This window comes from Anthonomus grandis, chromosome 10 (genome assembly GCF_022605725.1).
Source record: "Anthonomus grandis grandis chromosome 10, icAntGran1.3, whole genome shotgun sequence".
Taxonomy (NCBI): Eukaryota; Metazoa; Arthropoda; class Insecta; order Coleoptera; family Curculionidae; genus Anthonomus; species Anthonomus grandis.
Genome location: NC_065555.1, coordinates 18,055,873 through 18,074,206, shown reverse-complemented (window position 1 = coordinate 18,074,206; position 18,334 = coordinate 18,055,873). Strand labels below are relative to the sequence as shown.

The window sequence follows — 18,334 nt, the reverse complement described above, 5'->3', positions numbered from 1 at the left end:
TTTAAATTACTACAATTACAAATCTACTGATGGAAACACATTGGCGAAATTGAACTTTTATGGACATGATGGGCAATGGTGATAGCCACAATAGCTAGAATACAGTGGCGGCCCTGGCTTGTTTGATAACTGTTTATAGCATGTTGTTTTAGCCCTTGGGTCTTTAATAGTTGCCGAATTATAGATAAATTATTGTTTTCGGTAAACTTAGCTGTTCATACATCGTCGAGGCATTTTGAATAAACTTCTAACACCTCCCAGCAATTTCTTGTATGTTTCAAACAAATTTTCGGATATCTAAAGTCATTTTAAGTGGCAATAAATGTTTTTATTTTATTTCAAGCGTTTAATGTTTTCAAGGAATTGGAAATAGTTTTTTGCAATTTTCAAACTTTCAGGAGTGCATATTTCTTATGGTTATAAAAGTAGAGTAAGATGGGATCCTTCATGATTTAGAAAGAAAACGTACTGCCATCTATTATACCCTCCAGTAACGGTTTACTGTTATCATTACAAACAAACTTTCGTCGATGATTGCGTGCAATCGAAATGTGAAACCAGTTTTATAGCCCTCAACAGTATTAGGACGGGTAAAACGGAACCTTTGATTCCTTTTATTAACATGCTCTTTTTTATTGGTTATAGAAATTATTATGAAGTTTATATTATCCTATTAGTTTATATTAGATAAATATGAAATATATGAAGTATGTAGTTTTAAAAAAATTAACCCATTTTCCAAAACAAAACAATGTCATAAAAGTTATTCACCAAACAACCCCCTACCCTTGCAAAAACTACCCTTTCCGATTTTCCAAATAATTTTTCAGTATCACAATTTGATTTAGAGTCAAAATTTATTTGACTTTAAGGATTTTTTTTCGAAATCTTATTTCGTTTTTTTAAGCCTACAATTAAAAAAAAAACTGTTTTTAGCAGTACTATCACCCCCCCGATTTTTTTTACACAATTTCAATGACACCCTGTATAGGAGTTATCTACTTGATAAGGAGAGAATATCTATTTGATTTTACCAAAATACAAATATAAAATGGAATGCAAAAATATAAATCAATATTATGTTGTAAAATAATAATATTTGTCATGCCAACGATTTTCTGCGAATTTTAGTAATTTTTTCAACTGCATATTACTCTAACTATATTTTTACACTTTCATGTCAGACGAGGAGAACTGCAGGAACAGAAGATCGAAGAGAAGAAGAAAAAAAAGCAGAAAAATAACGGCTTTTAACGACATTTAAATGTTACTTAAAAAAGTAACAACTTAAATAGGTGAAATTTTAATTAATGAACATTCAACGAATAAAACTGACATCCGTTTCCCATTAAAATGAAAATATCATAATCGTCCAAGAACTCGTACATGTGCAACAACTGGGACATTCCAGGTTCAATATTAGCACAAAATTGTTATTATAACAATCTTATAATAACCATAAATAAATAACAAAAATAGTAACCCGTGTAAATGTTAACATATAATAAACTGCGCAAAAAACAAATCCTTACTTTCGCTTCGATGCATAATAACGTGTACCAGGCTAAAACAAAAAAGGTCCCATTTTACCCTACCAATTTTCAATCCCCTGAAAAATTGCATTTTTTCAAAATTATAATTAAAAGTACAGAAGTTTTACCGACGTTTCTATATTCCACTCCACTTACTAAAAGCATGACTTTGCCTGAAAAACCAATTTATATCATAAACCAATATTTTTTTTTCGTTTCGGTACAATTTACAGGATTCAAAGTAAAAAGATCCCATCTAACCCTAATTTCTCATTCGATCTAACCCTGAATCCGTTCTAGGCCTTTAATGCATTTGGCAACATACTGTTTACACATTGTTTTCCAAAAATTGGGAAAAAACCTTGAGTCTTCCAGGCATTTCAGGCCATTTCATGTAACTGTTGGTCTTCCATGAATTGGAAATATTTTTTTACCATTTTCATTTTATTCCAGGCGTTTCAAAAACTGTCCGCGTCATTTTTTTGTTTCGTTGCAGTATTTTGGAAGTTTTATGCTTCCAGGGCCCTTTTTTATCTTTCCAGGTGTTTGAAGTAATTTTAAGCTTGTCTTATCATTTTTAGGAACTAAAATTAGATATTAGACACATGTTACAAGAATTATTTTTTTAATTTTAACTATTAATAGATTTTTTTACAGGCAAATGGCTGCCGCAATGAGCCGCCACTAGTACAAACGTATTAAAGAAAAATATATGGAATATTTTACACACACACATAATATATATTGCACTGAAAAGTGATCGAAAAAGTGGTATTTCTTATGCATTTTTAAAGCCAAAGCCAAAGCAGGGTTGGGGGTTTAAGAGAATTCTTTGTTTAAAAATTCCTTGTTTTATTCAATTTTTTTTTACAGAATCTATGAGAGTTTATATCCTATGGCGAAAATGAGTTTTTTAAACGTTTGGTGTAGTTTCATAGTTTACATACCAGGCATGCAAAATATACATTTTTTATATCCTTTTACTTCTAAAATTTCCCCATTAAATAATTAATAAATATCTATATATAAACAGTTGATAGAAATGAGAAAAAAAGTGCGGTAAAATTGACATTATTATTATCTTGCGCTTGCATTGGTGTCCAATTGCTTATTGAAGGTGTAAAAAAGCACATTTATGCCGGTGAAAACGTCAGGTGCTATGGTACAAATAGCGATTCGTTTGCAAATTAAACTTCTACACGTCGAAGCTTAACCGTACAAACGATCTTGGTATTTAAAATGTGCTGTGAATATTCCATAAAGCGATATGTTTTGACCTTACCGAATCTAGTTCCGCTGTATTGACTTGTGGGGGTCGAAGGACCTAATAATCATCTTTTAAGTTTCCCTTGTATTGTGTGTTTCAAGGATAATCTAGTGTCTAGTGTAATCTGAAGACAACATAGTCCTAGCGCATATGATCTTTAATGCAACATAATTAACAATTTATTTTCAGGAATGTTTAGGAGAAATTTAGATAGAACTGGAAACTTAAATCGTCAGTTCAATCCAGTTCAAGTATTTCCATTGAGTGATTAAGGGACAACTCAACTCAAAAGAAAAACTAAAAGAACTTCAATATTCTTAAAACATCTGGACTATGCCGCTCAAATCAAAGAAAATAGATTACCGTTGACGACAACTACACTTTGCATAAGTACAAATATTTAAACAATTTACCAACTTACCAACAGTGGTATATCTAACAAAAGTCTCTTTATTTTCGATCATGGCATCCACCGCCAATTTTTCACAATACTGGGCAGTGATGATAGCTATGGTGGGTTGTTTTGAACTCGCCATCGTGGGCATTTGTTTAACGATGGTGACTCGAGCGTCTTGACTTTGCTGACGTGTAAAGGCGCCATGCTCCATCGCTTTAACCAGTTCTCTGGACTGGAGATCGGTGAAGTGGTGAGCGACTTCTTTTTCATCCCAATTGTTCGTTCTGAAATATGGTGAAAATTTTTAATCACTTAATTAATTTTAGTTTTACAATAGGCGACTGTTTTAAGTTAGGTGAAGTTAAACCGTTAATTAAATAGACCAAAGACAAAAATGGGTAATTATACAGGTTGTTACAGAATAAGATACTAATCCTTAAGGGTGTTAATCCTTAGGTTATTTTAAGAAGAAAAGTTCAACTAAAAGTATGTCCTAAACCTCTTTAACTTTTGAGCTACAGGGTGTTAAAATCTTAATCTTCCTAAGTATGTTTATGAAATTTAACACACACTCTCTGGGTTTCAACAGCCATTTTTTGATGTAGGAGATTTTTTAAAAGTTTAACCAGTGGCGTCCGTATAAAGACGTAGACTAATTATTATATTACGCCACTGCTTTTCCGTAAAATAAAAACTATTTTTATTATTCCCATTTATTTATTTATTTTAGCACATTTCATTTCTTGACTTTTTTTCGTCCGACATGCAATTACCGCGCAAAAAAAATATGCATGGTCAATATATTATCGTGAAAAAAAATAAACGTATTTCTTTTAAAAACATACAGGGTGTAAATAAATAGATGCGAAAAAATTCAGGGACTGATTCTTGGCTAAATTTTAAGAAAAAAACTTATTATCAACGTACGTCCTAAAAGGCGTAACTTTTGAGATACCGGGTGGTAAAGATTGAAATTTGGTATGCATTTTCTATGCATCAAAAGGCATTTTCTGAGGCTCACTATTTTTTTAAATGTGACCAGTGACGTTCCGTTCCTGTAAGGTTTAAACTAAATATTTTTGATGAAAAATATGGTACGCCACTTTTTTTCTTGATTTTTTTTTGTTTTTATAATTCTCATTTATTTCTGAGCAAATTAGATCTCTTGAGTTTCTTTTGTTCGAGGTTGCGTATTCGATTAAAAAAATAAAATCTATCTACCTAAATGTATTACGTGTTTATTAATAATGTTTAGATGTGATTCTAATTTTAGTTTTAAACCAAATGAAAGAAAACGAAATTAAATAATTATAAAAAATGTTGAAAATGACCACCCTTGCCATTATGCAAGAGTCTATACATCGCCGCATTTCGAGGAATCCTATAAAAAATACCGCCACAAGAAGTCCTGGAAGTATATCTTGGAGAAAACGAGTGTATGTTTTCCCATTCAATCTCTGTGGTAGAAAATGTGGGCCAATAAGGTGGTCTCCAATGATTCCAACCCATACATTTAAAGAAAATTGTTGTTGGTGATGAGCTTCAACTATGGCATGGGGGTTTTCATCTGCCCAAATGTAGTTATTATGGTAGTTAATGATTGCCTCTCTGGAAAAATTAGTTTCGTCGGTAAAAAGAATCTGCCTTAAAAACTGAGGGTTTTGCTCAATGACTTCTAACATCCAACGAGAAAATTCAAGTACATAATACATTTTAGATGCTTGCAATGAATTTCCGTTAGCAAGACCATAAACAAAATGCATATCGGTCATTTCTGCCTTTGAATAATTTGCCATTTTGATGGAATGGATCAAAATTTCACAAAAAAGTTTCTACTTTAAAGGAGGCAAGAACTGACAATGGTCATCAACCAACAATGGTGAACCATAATTTTCATCAAAAATATTTACTTTAAACCTTGCACGAACGTGATAACACACTGATACAAATTTTTAAAAATTAGTGAGCCTCAGAAAATGCCTGTTGATGCATAGAAAATGCATACTAAATATAACTAAAATATCTACAGGGGTTTCACAGGTATTGTAAAAAAAAATATATTTTTCTTCAAACTTTGCCACCCGGTATCTCAAAAGTTAGGACTTTTAGGACATACGTTCATATAAAGTTTTTTTCTTCAGCCCCTGAATTTTTTCGCATCTATTTATTTACACACTGTATTTACATTATTTTATAATGACAGTATAACAACTATAATTATAGAAGTCTAGCGGTACTTTAATATTAAATAGTTCAAAAGAATTTCATACAGAGTCTCCCAAATGTAATTCTAAGGATGACAACTTTCAACACTCTGTAGCTCAAAAGTTGATGTGAAATATGAGTTTAGGACATAGCTTTATTTGAACTTTTCTTCTTAAAATCATCTAAGGATTAACACCCTTAAGGATCAGAATCTTATTCTGTAACACCCTGAATACCTACTAATTTCGAATAAAGCCTAACTTTCTGGAAAATCAAGTATCGTAGATTTTTTAGAAAAATACAACATCTTATCGTTAAAGCAACGTGGTTTCAAAACTGGAGAATCTACCGTAGATGCAATTCTACTTAACAATCAGTACCTATCAAAGTTTTTTTAAAAGTAGATTTATTCAGCCATAGCCAGGGCCTTGAAAGCTTGGGCGATTTACGGAACACTGAAAAAACCTCGAGTCATCGACATATAGATGGCGGTTAAACAGCGAAATTACTTCCTTGAGACTACACGAACTATCGAGCATCTGACATGTCATAAAAAATGCGGCAATTTTTCATAATTCTTTTGCTTGCAGACGCTTTCTTTTTACTTCTGCCGAAAAACGAACTTTCATTAATCATTTTTCGCGAAAATCTTAATAAAATGAATTTGTTCTCCTATTTCGCACAAAGTTTTTCCAGGTGTTAAGTTCAGTGTACTGACACGTGGGATAAACGAAAATTTCAAAAAAAGCAGTGAATTATATTGTTATAAAAAACTAAGAAATAAACAGTAAAAACTTTAGACATTGGCGACATTGCATTTGCATAAGTGGTTATTGCAATAATTTTTTGAGAAAATGGCAAGTGCCAATGTAAAAAACAAAAGTGAGAAATTGATGGAATTATTTTGTGGATAGCAAATGTCCTGGTTTTTTAATAGGCCCAATACGTTTAGTACTTGGGTTCAGATTCTTCATCCTTGAAACCATGAAACTCCCAGTAATAAACAATTCTATTTGAAAATTATTTTACTCCAGATTCATCCATGCCAAATTCAAGGAGAGGCCTTTAAGTAGATACTAAACCTTCGGTTAACCTCCCAGGCTTAATACAAGGCAAGTTAGAATGATCGTCGTAACTAGTGACTCCACGAGAGGCGGTAAGCTAAAGCTTAATTATTAATGATTAATTTCTTGGGTTCTATCGTGGCTAAAAATATTATATTTAATCTTAGTAATGTGTCTCAGACTCACATCACTCTTGTGTGGCCACTGATATTTTGTATGATATATTTGAAATCAATAAAATAATATCTTTTTATTTCTTTGAGTCGAAGAAGTATAGAACATTCCATTTAAAAATATATTTTTTCAGATCATGATTATAAAGAAATGACCACTTCTGATTAAATAAAGCAGCAGCCGACAACAGAATATGCTGATGGAATGAAAGTTGAAAACTGCACCCAGGTCTTTAGTAATACTATAGATGGATCCTAGATGGACAATATGGGTGGCAAAATAGGGTAGCATTTCGTTTTTTTGGTAGAAAATTTAAAAAAATTAATACTTCAAAATATGCTTTCTATTTCTATACATTGGAGATCAAAATAAATAAACCAGCTGAAGCTCAATATGCAGCAAGACAACGGCAATTTTACCAGTTTAAATGCATGAGCAATTTTGGATTCTATACAAATTTTGGCGAAATGGCATTTGGTAACTTATGTATATTTTACTTTAACCATATTTACTTATTGTCTCTTTTATTTCTAATTTGTTGAAAGTTATATAATTTATAATATTTAAGTATCTATATTATTATATCTAAGTATACTTATATATAATATATATGTCTCGTGTTCATTTAGTTAATTCATTACTTACTTGGCAATATCTTGTATAGTCACAGGGTTGGGGTAAGCAGACTCGATAATCTCTAGCACCTTTTCTCTGGTAAGGATCTGGACGTTTCCTAAGCTATTCTCCTCTGCCGATACTAAAAAAGGACGTAAATATAAAAATAGGCGAATTTAATTAGTTTTTAATAATGTTAGCAAACAACATTTTTTTGGGCAATTTTAAAGAACCAGTTTTTTTATTAGAAGCTTAGATGGCATTAAGGCAGATGCATATAGCATTAAAGCAACAATTTTGGAATTTTAAAAATGCGGAAAATGTGTGTTTAAATATAATAAATCGAGATTAATGAAGTTTTGATAAAGAGTGCCCCCGCAGAATATAATAATAAAACGTATATCAGATTGTAAAAAGTCAATAAAGTTGACACTACGGTGCCTTCTAAGGCATAAATGACAATTTTTTTTTACATTAACTTGACCTCTTGATCCTCTTATTTTCCAACTGAACCATAACAACAACACTAACTTAAAGTAAAAAAGTTACGAACTGAAATTTTCCGCTCGAAAGCTACGTAAACAGTTTTGTGTAAAAATTAACGTTAATCAATCTTGGCAATACATGTTTACGTTTAAAACGTATTGAGTAATCGCACAAAACTTTAAACTATGTCATGTTTGTGAATTTAAACCCAATTTTTTTCAATATCGCTGTTTATTATTTTGAAATAAATGCAGGAAAAACGAATATTGAACGAAAAATAAGTCTTCTGAATGGCACGCCCTAAACATGATTACACTGATACATAGCAAGTGTTTTTCTAAACAAAAAAGCTCAGTTATAAATCAAGTTATACACCCTGGGCTCGTAAGGGATAAAGGATTTTGATAAGTCTTGAAATCATTTGAACTGAATCATATTTTCTTTATATTTTTTCCTTTATACAGGTACATCAAAATTATTCAACTAGTTTTGGCCTAAACCAATTGGGAATTAGAGGTGATGTCTTGAACTGGTTTGAATCTTATTTGCGTAATAAAGTCCAACGTGTGAAGTATGGAAATAGGCTCTCTCAGGTTCTTAATGTGGTATTTGGTGTTCCCCAGGGAACAGTTTTGAGTCCATTATTGTTCTTATTATATATAAATGATATGGTAAAAGTTATTCAAAAATGTAAAACTGTGTTATTTGCAGATGACATAATGATTTATATAGTAGAAAACAATATTGATCAGATGGTAACTGATATAAAGAGTGTCTTAAGCAAAATTTTCAGCTGGCTTTGTATCAACAAATTGCATGATATAACTACATTTTGTCTGATAGTCCTGTATTAAAAATATTTGATAATAATCGACCAATCCAGTTACATTGTGATGCTAGTAGTATTGGTATAGCTGGAATATTATTACAGAAATATAGTGATAAGTGGCATCCTGTAGAGTATTTTAGTAAACAGTGTACTTACGAACAGGGACGGTACCACTCGTACGAATTAGAAACAATGGCAGTTGTATTTTCTTTGCGACATTTTCGAACTTATCTCTTAGGAAGACATTTTACAGTATTTACAGATTGTGCAGCAGTCCGGGCAACAACGTTAAAAAAAGATTTAGTGCCGCGAATTGCACGTTGGTGGATTGAAATTCAAGATTTTACGTTTGAAATTGAGTATCGCCAGGAGTGTAAAATGAATCACGTAGACTATCTTAGTAGACATCCAATTCCAGAAAGTAGTTTAATTATGAATATTATTAATATTACAGAATTAGAGTGGATTATTGCGGTGCAAACGCAGGACGAGAATATCACTAATATTATAAAAATTCTTCAAAGTGATAAAATACCTGTAAATAAAAATTATTTTGATAATTATGTTTTCAAAAACAATATGTTATATCGAATAACAAAGGATGGTTTAAAGTGGGCGGTTCCAAAGTCATGTAGGTGGTTAATTTGTCGACTAAATCATGACGATGCCGGTCATTTTGGTTTTGAAAAGACATTAGAAAGAATTAAACGAAATTATTGGTTTAGTAAAATGGCTACTTTTGTAAAAAAATATGTTTCCGCTTGCTTGTCTTTATATGAAAGATTTGTCAGGAAAGAAATCAGGACTTTTACACCCTATTCCAAAAGCGTCAATTCCTTTTGAAACAATACACATTGATCACTTAGGCCCTTTTGTTGCATCAAAACATAAAAATAATTACATTTTTGTTGTAGTCGATGCATTCAGTAAATTTACATTTTTAGAGGCTGTTAAAAATACTGGCGTAAAATTTGTTCTACGAGCATTAGACAATTTTATTTATCTTTTTGGCCCCCCGGACAGAATAATTTCTGATAGAGGTGCAGCATTTACTTCAGATAAAATGAAAGAATTTTGTAAAAATTATGGCATAAAACATGTGAAAAATGATGTGGCAACACCTCGCGCAAATGGCCAGTGTGAACGTTATAACTCCACTATTTTAAATTCTTTAAGATGTTACAGCGCAAATGATGATCGAGAAGACAAATGGGATTCACATTTAAAATTAATTCAATACAGCATAAATACTTCGAAAAATAGTACTACGGAAAAATCAGCTTACGAAGTTATAATGGGTTTCAATCCAAAAGTAATTGCTGATGCTAACATTTTATCAGTTGTTCGTGACAACCTGGCTCGTGAAAATTGAGAAACGCTTAGAACCGAAGTATCCAACAAAATTACGAAGAAACAAATGAAATATAAAGACCGCTTTGACAAAAAACGTAAAATATCGGTTGCATTTAAGTGCAATGACCTAGTAATGGTCCGTAAAACAGATTCTGGCCCAAACTCGGGTTCAAAAAAATTACGACCTAAGTTTAAGGGACCGTTTAGGGTAATAAAACATTTAGACAATGATAGATACGTTGTTCAGGAGCTTCGTGAGTCTAGAAAATCAAAAACAATTGTTGCTATTGACAGTTTAAAGCCCTGGATTGTTTTAAATGATCAAGAAGTACAGCCAATATAGTATGAGTAAAGTAAAAGTATTTTAAGAAAATGTTTAGTTTCTTTTTTTTTTAGTTTGTTGTTTAATATCAATAGCAATAAATATTGTCTTTTAGCCTGTTGAGTGTTAATTGACCACTAACAGATGCCTAGATTAGAAACTAGTACGCGGTACTTAGTTTTGGGAGGTAGTTGCAAAATATTAGTGAGGATGAATCATTGATATTTAATTTTGGAAGCCGAGAAAAGTTTAAAAACCTTTCTCGAAGCTCAGTCTAGTTTTCCGCATGTTTTGGAGACTGAAAGCCTCTGTTTTAAGTACAGGGAGGTAATCCTGAATAAAATGTTTTGTTATTGGTTCGTGCATGTCAGTTATTTTCCAGGGGTCACATTTCTATGAGTATATAAAGGTTTAAAGAGGAGGGGGAGATGGGTTAAGTGGTTATAAACTTTAGGGGTTTTTCTGCATGGACTTTGGCTGATATGTTGCGAATCGTGACAAACATATTGTTCAGAAGCTTGATCAATGAGAACTGATGAATTTATAAACCAATGTGCTTTAATAAGAGAAGCGATTTTGTAATATTGTGTGATGCAATATTAAGCCAGTTCGAATATTTTAAGGCGGAAAGTTGGTTGATCTGATCAAAAGCTCGAAAACTATGTAGTTTCGAAGGTCTGTATTATTACGATGTGGTGTATTTGCTCTAATTTATTATCCGTAATAATACTTTTATGTTACTGATGGCTGATGATTTTATTGTATAGAAATGTATATAAATGTAAAGAACCCTATTAACATATTTTGTTAATGGATGAATTTTTAAATATTAGCTATGAACGAAGTTAACAACTTCGTTGTCACAGACAATTCTTCTCGGACGACGGCGATGCCGACGAGACTAGTTGAGGTTGGGCTATTCTCGTGGAGGTCCGGTCGCAACATGAACATTGTGATATTAATTGGTTCGAGGACGAACCTTTGTCAGGATGGCCGAACTGTGGCACCTCATAAATATGGATTTAAAAATAATATCTAAAAGACATTTATAGCATTTAAGTTTGTTTAATCTAGAATATGTGAATAGGCAGTTTCTTATTTATAAGTATGTAACTAAATATCTGTGTGTCCAGAAAAGTCATAAATAAATACTTAAGTGCCCTATTTAGTTGACAGATGTAGGGCCCCGGCACTGAATAATAGTTGTTTGGGACTGAAGAGAGTTTAGTTTTAAGTTGAGACTCGGAAAGTAATTGTATTAAGATTGTGCGAACCATTTTTGAGTTTTAATTAAAACAGTTAATTCAATAATCACTGTTTTATTTTGCCCACAACATAGTATCGAGAGATTTATGCCATTTGGCCCTCTGCTGTACAGGATATGGAGATACTCCGCGTGCCAGCGGGTCCTAAAATCTTGGTGTATTTTCTGTAAAAGTTGCCATCTAGTGAGGCGATTAATATTTTCATTCTTAATATCAAAATCCGGTAAAGCAGAAAGAGGTTTGATCGTTAAAAAATGAGCTGGAGTCCAAGCAGTTAAATCGGACGGATCGGTACTTATAGGACATAAAGGACGTGAATTTAACACAGATTCTATTTGTATCATAACTGTATTAAGCTCTTCATAGGTCAAGATTTGGGAACCAATTACCCTTACTAAATGGGACTTCACGGATTTAATATTACCCTCCCATATACCGCCCATATGAGGTGCAGATGTAGAATTAAAATACCAAATAATGGCTGCATTTTCCGCAGATTTTACAAAAATTTTCCGTAAATACTTAACGCCACCGATAAAATTAGTTCCACTATCCGAATAAAGATTTAAAACATGCTCACGCCAGCAATAAACCGACGGAGTGCGGCTGAAAACGCTTCCGTGGAAAGAGCGGACGCCAACTCAAGATTAAATTTTTAATGTATTATCGGTTCCTGAAACAAAAGAAATACCCTTATTTATTATGTAAGATTCAGGCAAATCATGTAATAGGCCCGGACAGTTACTTGCCAATTTTTTGGCCTCAAAACCGCCTCTAGATGAAAGTTTAATAATTTGATTTTTTATGAGGATTAGTTCTTCAAGGGTAGAACCACCCCCAGTAAGATCATCCACCTAAGTTGAAGTTTTCAATATGTTAGATGCCAATGGTAAGTCGCTGTAGTCATCTGCCAGTTTTAAAAGCGTTCTAATAGCAAGATATTGAGAACAAACTACGCCGAAGGTTACAACATTTATTTGATAATGCAAAATGGGATCACTAGGTAAGGAACGCCATAAAATGCGTTGATACATTCGATCCTTTGGATCAACTAAGATCATTCTAAAAATTTGTCTGATACCGCAAGTGAATACATATTTGTGTAATCGAAAATTGAGTAAAGTTGAAACTAAATCTCTTTGTAGCTTGGGACAATATGTAAAGCATTATTTAAAGAAACTTTCCTATCACAAGTACTGCTGGCATCAAAAACTACACGAAGAGGAGTGCTAGTCGAATCTTTTTTAAACACCGAATGGTGCGCAATATAAAAATAATTTTTAATTTCATGTGGTAATGGTTTATGAGTAATTTCCAAATGACCATTATCTAGATAATCTTTTATTACTTCACAGTAAGAGGTATGTAAAATTTTATTTGAAGCAAATCTTTTTTCTAGTAATAGAAATCTTCTTAAGGCTATATCACAGTATACTATAACAACCAGTAGGTTATCTCTCCCTGTTTCCATTCATAAATCGACGACGGTCTCAAAAACCTTGAAGCCCGCACCCACAGCAAATAGACGGTAGTTTTACGTAAAACCATGGGCGGCGTGCATCGTGCAATAATAAAATTTAGATTAATTTTTCAGATTATAGTTTTTCGACAACTGGCAAATTCTGTTTACCAATATTATTACTTATTATAAATTGTTTATAAATAAGAATAAAATTAATATAAACATTATTATGGAAAGCCATGTTAATAGGAAAATGGAAAATTAGCATGCAAAATAATTTTTTTAATAATAGCACAGGATAAATAGCTAGCTATTTGTTCTGTAATAGTGGGTAAACTTTCAAAAAAAAAAATAGTTGTCAAAAAAAGTCTGCCAAAGTTGTAAAACTTTTCATTACAATTGTACGGTTTATTTTTACATTCTCGTACGGCACAAACAGTTCTCCCTTTAAATTTGTTACGTCTTTCCATTTTCAATAAGAAAACAAAAACAAAATTATAAAACTCACGCAATCAAATATTAATGCTTCTCGCAACAAATAACATACAAAAAATAAAAGACGGCAAACGTCTCTCCGCTGCTAACGACGTCACTGATCATAGGCAAGAGCCGACGGGTGAAATATTTCGGTCAACGAAATTTCGGCGCGTGGCGAGATAACCTACTGGTTGTTATAGTATACTGTGGCTATATTATATGTGTCACCAAAATCAGGTGCAGTAATTTTAAAGGGTATTGCTCGCAGTATTCATCTTCAGGAGACTTATCTTTAACCTCAAGAACTTCTTCAACTTGCCAAAATTTTTGCAATGTATTATTTAAAGATTCATAATTTGAAAATGTAGTAGAAAGTGATTTAATTTCTTTACATGTTGGATTAAATTTTTACCCATTAAAGTCCAGTCAAATATAGTATTTATACCAACAGGCATGTCTGAACCGTTAAACACAATCTAGCATCTCGTAAGATATAAGGAAATACATCATATCCTAATAAAAGAACTATTTTGGACCTCTCTGCATCAGCTAAAAATAAGTTAGAAACAAATGAAAACGTTTCTTTTGAAAATGATACAGCTAGTACATCTTCACAGATTTTATTTAATATTAAAGCATCCAAATGAATTATTTAAATTATTGGTAGGTGCTATTACACAGTGAATCCCTAAATTGGAAGATGCACACATTGAGTCCACATTGAAGAGACAATTGTGCTAAACATAACTTATTAGCACAAGATTTAGTAATAAAAGAAGACTGTGCCCCACTGTCAAGAATGGCTTTTACAGTGTGCCAGTTGTTGAAAGAATCTTTAATTTTAAGTAAAACTGTAGAGATCATGATCATTAAGAAGCATACTACAGTAGATGTTTTGGCAAGAGGACTATCAGAGTTCAATTCAGTTTTATTTTGTAAACCTGAACAGCTGGCTAAATTGGTATCAATATTTTCAGAAATATGATTAAATGAATCATTTTTAAAACAAAATAGTATGGTGACTTTGATAACAAAAACGACAACACTTTTGATTTTTAATAATATCAAATCGATGTTGTACCGTCTTGGCAGTAAAATTCGGACATCTATAAATGATATGATATAGTCCTTACAAAGAAAGCAAGTATTAGTATTTATTGCTTGTTGTCTGCTATTCACCAAAAAGGCAAATTATTATTATTACTAGGCACTTGGTTCTGAGACATATTAAAATTACGAGGGGAGCTTGATAGATTGGGATTTAAATTAACACCGAAGAATTTTGTTTTTTGAGGCATAGATTCTAAAGCGATACATTGCTTTTGAAGATAAACTTTTACAGTTTCGTACTTAGGTACTTGCTTGATGATGCTACATTTGAGGATATTCTTGTTCAAAAGCTTTTCTAGTTACAGGATCCAACCTTTCTAAAAGCAATCAGTTAATATGAAGTCCCAGTGGTAAGTTTCAAATTTTAAATTATTTAAAGATGAAATATTCTTTGTAAAGTATCTATCGACGTGAGCATTGATCAATTGATTTCCACAAGGAAAAGGCTTGAAGGCGTCTGTTACTAGATCTTTCGACGAAGTGTTATAGGCTGTAAGGTAGTTTTCATTAGTAACTGAATATCACTTATTAAGTCTAAAGGTGGCCCTTGCAATGATGAAAATAAATAGTTAAACTTTTCAATATTTGTAATTTGGATTTGTATGAATCAAAGTAGAAAAAGTTTGGTTAAAAGTAGGAAAAGTAGTAATATCTCCTTTAAAAGTAGGTAACTGTATTTTAGGTAGAATACTGTGCTCTCGTGCATTTGACATTAAGGCTGAAGAATGAGGCAGCTCGAACAATTCATAAAAAGTTGTTTAAATTTCATAACACCGCTTTGAAAAATCTAAACCCGTTTTTTTTTTCAACCTTAAGATTCTCGGATGATGAAGCTAATAAAGCGATTAAATTATTGTGATGTTTTTCAAAGTCTTGGTTTTTCAAAACCTTGGTAAGGCTGCGGTACCGAATTTTAAATGCAGTCAGCTCAGACTCATTGTTTTGAGCTAATTTGGCAGCATCAATAATTAAAGATAACTGTGAAATCGCATTGTGACGTAAAGCTTTAGCTTTCAATATCTTATTCTCGGTCATTTTATTTTTCCCTTTTAATTTAAAGCAAATCAGTTATAAAAATAAGCCAAATTAAAATTAAGCAAAATATTAATCAAGTACTTTCCAAAATGCCTTCGTATAATTTACAAGAAAATATATTTATAACAATCTTAGCATATCGCATAGAAAATATTTCAGATATTCAAGCCCACGCAAATAATGTAGCGTATTCTTATCGGCAAACAACAAATTACAAAAACAACCAAAGCCGGTTTTTATTTCTTTTATTTTTTGGAAAATATTGTAGGATATTATATATCATATACAGTGAGAGCCAAAAGTCCGGAATAAATTCATTTAAAATTCAGGGGTATGTTCAAAAAAAAAACGCTCGGACACGTCGATTTTTATTTTTAACTGCGGGTTTTCTTACTATAATTTTATGTATACAGGGTGGTCCAAAAATAAGTTACGACCATCAACTTCAATTTTTGAAATGGAAATGCCTATTTTTTATTCTGTATTCATAAAGAACAGAAAATTTTAGACATATTTCATGTACAATGTCCTATACCTATCTTCATTTGTTTTTGAGTTATTGACAGTTGAAGATCGGCATATTTGCACTTTTGACATGTTATAAAATCCAAACGGTTAGACATAGACAAATGCCGTTTGCACTTTTAATTGAAGCTTTTCATTCAAAATATTAATGTATTTAATCAAAAGTATTGTATAAATGTTGAACAAAAAGAAACTATTCTAATCTAGACCGAATTAAATGTTCAAATTGAGCCCCATTAACTTCTTGACAGTAAGCGAGTCTTGATTCGAATTCTCTCAGAACGTTGCGTATCATTTCTTGAGGTATTCGTTGAATTTTTATATATTTACATTTCTTATATTATTTCTCAATTCTTCTAAATTGTTGGGTTTATTTACATACACTCTATGCTTTAAATAACCCCACAAAAAGAAGTCCAAAGGAGTCAAGTCGGGGGACCTAGCAGGCCACTCCAATTGACCCCTTCGCCCAATCCATCGACCCGGAAATACCTCACTTAAATTTTGGCGCACGGCTCTGCTGAAGTGTGGCGGCGCGCCATCTTGTTGGAACCAAATTGAAGCTTCTGGAATATTTGCATTTGGAAACATCAAACATAAAGCGGGAATCAGTTCGTTCCTTAAAAATTCCAAATAACGTTGACCTGTTAAGTTACCTTCGAAGAAAAATGGACTTATGACTCTGTCATTGATAATGCCGTCCCAAACATTTACAGATTGAGGATATTGGGTATGAGCTTCAATCACCCAATTTGGATTGGAGGAAGACCAGTAACGGCAGTTCTGTCTGTTCATTGTACCATTGAGGCAGAAGGTCGACTCGACAGAAAAAAATATTCTACGAGTAAAAAGACGGTCGTTATGGCAGACATTCATTATAGTTTCGCAAAACTCTAATCGACGATCTGTATCATCTTCGTTAAGTTCGTGGATTAATTTTAATTTATAGGGATGATATTTTGCCTTTTTCAAAATCCTTCTTAAAGATGTTTTTCCAACATCGTTATCTAGTGCTGCCTGTCTAGTCGGTGTATGAGGGTTTTCTTCAATGGACAAAACAACATTTAACTTCTTTTCCTCGGAAATTGAGGGACGACCCGATCTGGGTCGATCTCTGACGTGACCTAATTCCCTAAATTTTCTTTCTAGTTTGCTAACGGTAGACTGAGATATTGTCTTATCAGGATACTTGGTATTAAACATTTCACAAACCTGATGGTGTTGGGTCCTAATGCGATCACCACATCCTATCATAATTAGTATTTCTATTCTCTCAGTTTCACTTAACTTATTCATCTTTTCAGGCAATATTAAATTTTACAATAAACAAGGATAAGACTGCTTGATACCTGTCACTTCAAAAAATGATGACAACATCATTGCAACAATGGATGAAAAAACACAAAAAACAAGGTTACCTTAGTAAGGGTGTTACATAGTTGCATGAATTATTGTATGTTCAAAAATTCAACCGTAAATTTCTCAGTACCTGTTGACACTAACTAGCTAGTGTTAACAGATGGTTTTAAAAAAGCTTCGATAAAAAGTGCAAACCGCATTTGTCTATGTCTAACCGTTTGGATTTTATAACATGTCAAAAGTGCAAATATGCCGATCTTCAACTGTCAATAACTCAAAAACAAATGAAGATAGGTATAGGACATTGTACATGAAATATGTCTAGAATTTTCTGTTCTTTAAGAATACAGAATAAAAAATAGGTATTTTCATTTCAAAAATTAGGAATTAAAAAATAGGAATTTCCTTTTAAAAAATTGAAGTTGATGGTCGTAACTTATTTTTGGACCACCCTGTATACATAAAATTATAGTAAGAAAACCCGCAGTTAAAAATAAAAATCGACGTGTCCGAGCGTTTTTTTTTTTTGAACACACTCCTGAATTTTAAATGAATTTATTTCGAACTTTTGACTCTCACTGTATATAAACTCCTGGACAAAATTATCGCACCACTTGATTTTTAGAGATTTTTTTTAATAAAGATAAAAAAATAAGCAAACTTATAAGCATTGTTAACTATGCATTATTAATTAACAAAAACAATTATATTCTATTTAACAAAACGAGATTTAAGTAACTAAATTCAATACAAGGATCAATTTATGAAAACTTTCCTGCGGATGTATTCTCACTCCTCACGAGCAGCATGTTTCATGATAAAGCATAAACATAGTTTTTATCCAGTTCTGCTTTTTA

At 32.2% G+C, this 18,334-nt stretch overlaps 2 protein-coding genes across 5 annotated transcripts in view; one reads left to right on the top strand and one right to left on the bottom strand.

Moving 5' to 3' along the window:
• LOC126741574 (tubulin epsilon chain-like) overlaps positions 1–7,206 on the top strand; it is a 63,090-nt gene extending 55,884 nt beyond the window's left edge. The window contains exons 8-9 of the transcript XR_007662226.1: positions 6,436–6,557; positions 6,773–7,206. The gene's annotated coding sequence lies outside the window, so the exon portion shown is untranslated. The remainder of the gene's footprint in view (positions 1–6,435; positions 6,558–6,772) is intronic.
• Positions 1–18,334, bottom strand: part of LOC126741571 (uncharacterized) — an 80,564-nt gene that overhangs the window by 28,294 nt on the left and 33,936 nt on the right. For 2 of the 4 annotated variants that reach the window (XM_050448044.1, XM_050448046.1), the window contains 3 exons: positions 7,285–7,396; positions 3,221–3,480; positions 2,815–2,856 (listed from right to left, as the gene is read on the bottom strand). In XM_050448044.1, the coding sequence (XP_050304001.1) occupies positions 2,815–2,856; positions 3,221–3,480; positions 7,285–7,396 (414 nt within the window). The remainder of the gene's footprint in view (positions 1–2,814; positions 2,857–3,220; positions 3,481–7,284; positions 7,397–18,334) is intronic. The other 2 variants (XM_050448045.1, XM_050448047.1) reach the window with 1 other exon arrangement.